Here is a 9,006-nt window from a genome sequence, read left to right on the forward strand (position 1 = left end):
TTGCAGCGTTTAGCATGTAACGCGAGAGCAAGAATGATGATCGCGTTGCACTTGCTGCTGACGGATACTGCGGAAATGCACGACTCCGAAATGCCATCCACGCTGCCATCTTGAATCAGCTGTCAAGCAGACGATACGCAGGTATGGAGCGCACTTCCGAAAGGTTCTCACATCTAATTATCATAATTTTGTCGACGATTCGTGCAAGAAATCGACATTGCTAAAATCTCGTTTACTTTTTTGATTAGAAATACTTTTAATACTATTTGATACTCTATTTTCGGTTTTGAAGAATGCGTGTATATAAATAATATTACAATATGATAATTTTGAGAATAATTATACAAAAAAGGCAAATAAATCGTCAAATGACAGAAGAATTTGTTAGAAAGATAGTCAATTGTAAGGAACACTCTAATATACTAGTTATGTTATTATATATTTTATATATTTTTGTAGAGAAATAATTGGCAATGAATTTATACTCTAAAATATATGTTTTTCATGACAAAAATATTCGTGAAGAGAGTGAAACGCGTTATTAATTTTGTAATACAATTTTTATCAAACTTAATGTTTTGCGATGCACATATAATTTTCAAACAAACTATTTACAATATTTTATCGTATGATTTCAGCGTTTAGCGCATTATTTGAATTCTGGTGGGACATGGAAATATCTGAAGACGGTGTACAAATAAGAAATCAGCCAGCAGACTTGCTCTCAGTGTACAATAAGCAGAAGAACGATGAACCCGAAGCCGATCTTAATGAAGTCGAGATAATTACATCAGCGGGACATTTTTGTGCTATCGAGATCAGAGAGTCCAAGAACTACAATGAGAAATCAATTGACAAGGATCAGAGTGAGGCAAATGAATTAAACGCTTCAGAATCCACTTTAGGAAACATACAACATACTGAGAACGGTGCTATTACTAATGTATTAACTGATCCAATTTATTTAGACACCTTAGACTCCGATTCTATAAATATCGAGTTTCAAAAACAGCCAAACACAACAGAAGTGTTTATTCGAAACGATGAACACATACAAACGACCAATTACAATATATCTACAGTAACGATACCAAATGAACTCTTAGATGGACTCAACATCAATATAAAAAAAGAAGATGATGAGGATCATGGCACATTGTACACTGCAGAATGGTTATGCGATGGCAATAATGACGCCAATATACGACTAAGGATCTTGAAAGATGCTAAACAGAATATACAAATTCCCGTTGATGTTGACACCAGCGATGTGATCGCACTAGCGAAACGTAAGAGCCAATTAACAGATGGTAAAGATAATCTTGAACAGGAAAAGACTAAAGTATCCAGAAGATCAAAGAAACACATCAGGCTAAAGTCCGCCGCGCATCATCAAGACTACAGGGAAAGATTGAGAAAAAAGGCTGAGTGTATGAGAGAGAAACGGAAAAAGTTATACGAGCAAGAGAGCGAGGAGCAACGTTTGCAGAGGTTGGCAAAGGAAGCGGCGAAGAGACGCGAGATGAGAATGTATTATGAGACGCCGGAGCAACGGAGAAAACGACTTGACGCTGAAGCAGCAAGAAAAAGAGAATACAGGATGTACAATGAGACGCCGGAAGATAGGAGAAAGCGACTGGATCGCGAAGCCGAGAGAAGAAGAATTAAAAGATTGTCATTATACGCAAACGAAACGCCAGAACAGAGAAGGGAAAGATTAAATAAAGAGTCAGCAAAGAGACGAGAGGCCCGATTGAATCAATATGCTAAAGAGACAGAGGAGGAAAGGAAAGAAAGATTACGAAGGGACGCACTGAGAGCCAGGGAAATGAGATTCACAAGATCCGCCATCGAAACGGAAGAGGAGCGTAGGCAAAGGTTAGTAAAGGATGCCCTTAGAAAAAGGGAGGTAAGGATGCATGGGGGCCATTCAGTGAACAATAATTTTACGGAACTCCAAACCGTTCGCAATTTTCAAGAATTGAACGATGTGCAGATAAGGGACAATCCTGAAAATCAATTGGACGGCCATTATCTGAGCAACTGGATGATGTGGTTTCAAAATACATTGACACAACCGGTTCACAATAGAGAGCAGGTCGCAGAGCCGCAACCGCAGCATAATAGATAACTTGTGTTTTCTGTCATGAGAATACTTTGAAGACTTTTATATGTGAACGGTACTGATAATAGAGACCAATCTGGATATGCTTTATATATGCTTCCCATACAATTTTTGGACGTGGAACGACACAAAAAATCGTAACGACACAATTATCATTACGCCAATTATTATTAATAACATTACGAGATTTACAATAGCAATAGCTAAGAGAGTTATAAATTCGTGTTAGAAACACTATTTTATAATATTTATAAACGCGAAAGAGCGAACATTATTACATTATTATGCTATCTTGTCGATATAAAAGGAAATCGTATACTTGTTCACATTTTATCAAAATGTTGACGATAGATCAATTAAAAAAAAAATTAAGCATTTTCCAGTATTTGCGTAATATTCGACGATTTAAATTTTAAATTTTAAATACTTAAAAGATTTTCTGCTTGTAAAAGAAATACATAACATCTTAAAGTAACACAGTGGTTACTCTTTGATATTAGATTTAAGTGTGTAAATAATTTTGCTGACATGTTGATGCATGAAAGAATGAGAGTTGTACATTGGAAACAAACAAGAGAAGCAATTCTTGCCAGTGCCTTTTATTCATTGTTCAACAAAATAAACATTCAGACTGATTCATTGATACATATGGCATTTGAACATGAGTGAATGATTCTGGTGAAAGTTTGACTGTCTCTTGTGCTATTTGTACATATAATTACTATGTACTTCTTTCTACAGTTCCTTTGTAATAAATAAAATAATAAATTGTGTTATAATGCGTCATTCCAGTTCTTCTGTAAATATTTAATTTTTAAAAGCTTATATTAATTCTATTGTATACTTATAGAATTGTTTGACGATTATTTTATAAACATTTATAAATAAAATATAATAATTTAATATAGCATAATAATTAAAATTTAATATAATAGTATTGTTTAATGATTTGTCTAATATTTTTATTTAGAATAAAAAATACCATTAATACAAATTATTACAAATTTAATTTTATAAATTGAATTATTAATTTACAATCAAAAAATACACAAAAAAATATATTTAATATAAATTTTATTTAATTCAATGTTCATAAATATGTAATAAACAATATGAAATAAAATCAATACGAATGTTTTAAATAAGTTAATAAAACAATGAGCGGGTTCAAGTCGGCAAAACATACTTGAGCGAATGAGCATGATTGTTCTTATTTGTGGATCCAATTAATGATTGCGTTCAACAGAAAAAATAGCTTTGCAAATGTGAAAAATTTGTTCAATACGATTGATTGCTTTTGACTCCTTATAGATCTAAACGCATAAACCAATTATATTAAAGAATTTCAGTTGCAAAACTGTTTTCTCTACTGAACAGCCAATCATGTTTAGTTGCTTGATGAACAGGACCTAATTGCTTTGTCAACTTGAATGCGCTTATTGATATTATAATGCATATGTATGTATATGTACTAGAATCGGTTACTAAAAAGTTGCAATACTTTTTTCGATGGGTTTCGAAATGCAACCTATTCATCACTACTCACCGAGTGATTGGTCCTTATTTATGGATTCAGAAGTAAAAACCAATCGCTTAGTGAGCAGACTACATTCCCATTAAAAAGTACATATTAAAATCCATTTAAAAAAATATTGCAATCTTTTAGTCGGTGAATGTATGTACACTCAAGGACTTTGATTTTTTTTCGATTACTTTTTTAAAACTTCCAAAAATTCATTTTATTTCGTCTTTACATCAAATTTAATTGTAAATGGACGTAAGATTTAATCATGTCGTTAATCGCGCACTATGAGCATTAATGTAGAAAAATGATCATTTTTTTAGTTTGTGAAAATTTCCAAGGGAAAGAATCGAAGTCCTTGGATGTACACTTACGAATATCAATTTTTTTCCTCGAAAAATTTTACAAACTGAAAAGTGACCAACTTTCTATAGTCTTGAAAAGTGGATGCAAAACAAAAATCGACAATCTATTGTATAAATAGACGTGTATCCTCAGTAGAGTCCGATCGAAATTTCGGTTTCGGTTTCGTTTCGATCAAAAATCAATGTTTCATTTTGATTTCAATTTCAACTGAAATTAAGAGAAAATTTCGATGGGTAAACCGAAATTGTACAAATTGACAATTGTACAAAAGATCAGAAAGCATTAAAAAAGTAACTGTTCGATTTTAATTATTAATTCATTAATTAATTTGAGTACAAACTTTGATATGATCTTAATAATTGTGATAATAACAGTGATTTGATTTCTTTAAAAGTTAAGAATACAATATTATTATATTATTATAATTAAATATTTTAATAAAATCTTGTTTTTCAAAGAGTACATAAATTTGTCATGATTTCTAAAAATTATGGTCTTTCTAAATTTAATCCAAAAGCCTCGATTTTAACTCCGGCTGACTTTTTTAGCTTCTCTCTCTCTTCTTTTTTTTTTTAGTAAGACTAAACTAAGTTTCGGCTGGAGGTCAAAATGTGATTTCATGCAGACTCTAATCCTCAGTGCAAAAAAATGGATGCTGCTACGTAGTTTACATTCATTCTTCAGAGAGCAGTAGTGCGCGACAGCATTTTGCGGTTACAGAAAAAAGATCATCCTCATATCGTTTCTTAAGTTTCTACCTGTTAGAACATTACTTAAGATGGTCTTAAAACAAGAATCGACTATGAATACTAGCTTTAATATTACACACTGGACGCGATGAAAGACGAATGATATTCAACAAAGATCTCCTTTGCATCGACGTCATGATTTCAACATGGCCATACTCAGGAGCTTTAAAATTAAATATTTTAAAGATATTAACAAATAAATTTTTTACATTACGTGTCGGCTCTGAATCATGAAAGCTCTGCGTCAGTCTGAATTTTGAATCAAAGAATTTAATCTTTATAACTCGGGACCGGACCATATGCGATCTTTGACGAGGGGTGGGAATCATAAGAAGTTTTACGATTCTAGTAAATGGAGAGTGAGACACGTCATGTTATAAATATTCTAGTTTATTGTTGACACTAAATCCTAGATGTACTACATGGGCTGAAAAATCCTGGGATTTTTCAATACGTGGTGTCATTAGAAAATGAACATGATTCATTTCGAGAGGTTCATCTGTCACTAGTTTATGTATGAAGTTTCATGACATTTCGTTCATTCGTTTACAAGCTACAGTCGTTTAAGTGGCGCTACTTTCGCCTTCGTTCTGTACCATCACGATAACGCACCATCACACATGTCCTTGAAAGCGATGGCCAAATTGGACCAATTACGATTCGAATTGGTTGCTCACCCACCGTATTCTCCAGACTTGGCCCTCAGCGACTATTATCAAAAAACGCTTGTTTTAAAAGTCCCGGGATTTTTAATGAAAACAAGCGTTTTTTTGGGCAAAGTTATATCTATTCCTCAACATAGTTGCCTTCGAAGGCGATACATTTGCTATAGCGATTTTCCAACATTTCGATGCCCTTTCTGTAGTACGAAACATCCAAGCCTTCGAAATACGCCTCGGTTTCCGCGATGACTTCCTCATTCGATGAATTTTTCGGTGAATCTCTTTCTCTGGAGTCACCGCTTGAAGTTTGGGAACCGATAATAGTCGCTGGGGGCCAAATCTGGAGAATACGGTGGGTGAGCAACCAATTCGAATCGTAATTGGTCCAATTTGGCCACGCTTTCAAGGACGTGTGTGACGGTGCGTTATCGTGATGATACAGAACGAAGGCGAAAGTAGCGCCATTTAAACGACTGTAGCTTATAAACGAATGAATGAAATGTCATGAAACTTCATACATAAACTAGTGACAAATGAACCTCTCGAAATGAATCATGTTCATTTTCTAGTGGCGCCATGTATTGAAAAATTCCGGGACTTTTCAGCCCATGTAGTAGTATAGCATTTCGGATTTCATTCGGATCAAAATAATCGGGACTGATTATGTAGACCTCTAGTGCGAGAGGTTGTGTTGCACATGGAAATTTGTCGATTAAGGACTCAAAAGTTATCGGAATGAATGAAGAAATATTACGCGGAAGAAAAGCGGAAAACTCTTCCAAAAATTCTATGCTCGAGGTTGGTGATAATAATCGAGATGAAGAAATGGACTGAAGGATGGACTAGAGGAATCAGGAGTTGGAGGTGAGGAATTTCAACTATCGGTTATTTTGAGTTTGAAAAGCGTAATAACATTTATGATCAGTATCAAAAATTTAGTTTTTTGTGTTTGACATTTACGAAATGAGTCGTTATACGCTTGAACAAAATTGGGAAATATTGAAAACTTACTTCCAAAGTGGTGAATCTTCAACCCAAACTGTAAGAAATTTACGTGGAAAATTTGGTAGATAAGAAATGCCTTCAACGCAATTTGTGGATCAATCTGTGAAGCGAATTCGGCAAACTGGATCCTTATTGGATAAAGCAACTCGTTCACGTGCTCGTCCAGTAAGGTCAACCGAAAACATTGCTGCTGTTGCTCAGAGTGTGCTTAAACAACCATCAACATCAACTCACCATCGTTCTCAAAACTTAAACATTTCACGCACTTCTTTGAGAAGAATTTTGAATAAAGACCTCGGTATGAAACCGTACAAAGTTCAATTAGTGTAAGAATTGAAGCCGCATGACCATCCGATGCGTTTTCAGTTCGCTCAATGGGCTGAACAACTCTTGGTTGAAGATGAGCCTTTTTACCGAAAAATCATCTTTTCTGACGAAGCTCATTTTCACCTCGGTGACTATGTGAACAAGCAGAATTGTCGAATTTGGGGGTCAGAGAATCTGCACGTCGTCATGAAGAAGCTGATGCATCCACAACGAGTGACTTTTTGGTCCGGCGGCATCATTGGGCTATTTTTCTTCGAAAATGAGCAAGGAGCTGCCGTCACTGTCAATGGCGAGCGCTACCACCATGCTAAACGAATTCTTGCTTCCCAAATTTGAAGAGGAGGACACAGACGACATTTGGTTTCAACAGGACGGCGCACCTTGCCACATAGCTAACGCTACAGTCGATCTTTTGCGCACTGTTTTCGAAAATCGCATAATCAGCGGAAATGCTGATGTCAATTGGCCGCCTCGCAGCTGCGATTTGACTCCGCTGGACTATTTTTGATGGGGAACCGTCAAGGATGAGTGTTACGCTAACCAGCCAGAAATTCAAGAATTAAATCATGAAATCAAAATTGCCATCGATGAAATACGCGCTCATACAGTGGAAAATGTACTGAAAAATTGGGTTGATAGAATGGGGTATTGTGCAGCCAGCCATGGAAGTCATTTGAATGAAATTGTATTTCATGTTTAATGGTAATGTACTACCTTTCCAATAAAGCCACAAACTTTGAAAAATATTCATACGTTTTTTTTTAGAGCCAAATTAAATTCCAAATTTTAAATGGCCCATCCTGTATGGAAAAGCCCTTCGAAAAAGTCAGTTATAAAAAATTTTTTCGAACAGTCATAAGCGATATTCAAAATCAGTCGACGCGTTTAATTGTTCCAAGTGCGGAGTTCTCGGCTCAGTGCAATCCAAAAAAGATTATAGGAAGCTAAAGAAGAACTGATGACATCACACAATGTAGATAAATCAAAAATACATTTAAATAATGATGAAAAAACCACATATTTTGAAACTAAAAAGAAAAGATTTTGCTGGAAGCATTAAATATAGAAGAAGAATTGCGAATACAAATACTACATAATATTAAGACAAGAAGAAATATTAGCAGACATTAAGTTAAAACACGAAGAAAAAAATAGCACTTATTGAAAGAAGAACATTCAAAATTATTTAACGAAATGCAATTGGACCATTTAAAAGTTGTACAAAAATTAGAAATAGAAATAAAGAAATCAGAATACCGAATAGGTAAGGAAAATATAAATTTATTAATTAAAAAATAAATTTTATTGTTATAAGAGAAGACTGCCCCTGATAATGTTAGTCTCAGAATATTAGGACCTGAGCACAAACCAATCAAAGTATCCTTTATTTCCATTTAGGAGACAAAAATGAAAAACTCTGGCAGGTTTATTCTCTTAGACTATGTCCACAACCTTGCTTCAAGAGGTCGTAAATCATAAGCTGTAAATTGTAAGTGACGATAAGACTCTACAGCTTTGCTTTAAGATCGTAAGAATTAGGTTTTGCTTAATTCGCTTAAGTCTAAAGGTTGAAACTTAAATCTGCGCAAAAACAGTTAGACAGAAATTATTGTCATTTAATCTCTTTCAACTTAAGTCCTCTTAAAGCAAGATTGTGGACTTACCCTTATGCATTTTGCGTTATATAAAAGACTGTGCTTCCCGCATTGGTCAGTCGCGCGTAATAAAGTACAACCATGTACAGGTATTATGTATGTTTTTTTTATTTTTATTTTCCTTTGTTTAAGTTTATTTTGTTCTAAATATTATTTACTGATATGTTACTAATGTAACGTTTTGTTTAAGTTCTATAATGAAATGATTCAAAAATAATATCTTTTGATGTAATTTTGTAATAATATTATTTAATATTCTGTTTTTTATTTAAAAGTGATGTTATGTTTATGATGTACAAAAATAAATTACGCTTTAATTACGCAATAAATTGTATCCATACTTTATACATGTTTTATTTAATTTATTTCATATGCAGTATCACATTTAACTTCTTTAGTACATTAAAAGCTATAAATTATAATTAAAGACTATCAAGAATTTGTGTATGGTCAATTATAATCAATAATAATTAATATTTTATTAAATATTTCTATTTTATATGCTAAAACATACATACGTACATATGTGTGTGTTGCATACATGTTAATACAAATATAGTTCGCAAAAAACAAAAACTGTTGTCAGTCGAACTTT

General features: G+C 33.7%; 1 protein-coding gene across 1 annotated transcript; it reads left to right on the top strand.

Moving 5' to 3' along the window:
* Positions 1–670: 670 nt before the first annotated feature.
* LOC105626063 (protein PXR1-like) lies at positions 671–2,131 on the top strand. The gene has a single exon (XM_012207374.1). The coding sequence runs from the start codon at positions 671–673 to the stop codon at positions 2,129–2,131; it is 1,461 nt and encodes a 486-aa protein (XP_012062764.1).
* Positions 2,132–9,006: the final 6,875 nt, after the last annotated feature.

Source organism: Atta cephalotes, assembly GCF_000143395.1.
Source record: "Atta cephalotes unplaced genomic scaffold scaffold00004, whole genome shotgun sequence".
NCBI lineage: Eukaryota > Metazoa > Arthropoda > Insecta > Hymenoptera > Formicidae > Atta > Atta cephalotes.

Excerpts from the sequence above, each read along its gene's own strand:
- LOC105626063 (XM_012207374.1), top strand. The coding sequence starts at position 671 with ATGGAAATATCTGAAGACGGTGTACAAATAAGAAATCAGCCAGCAGAC.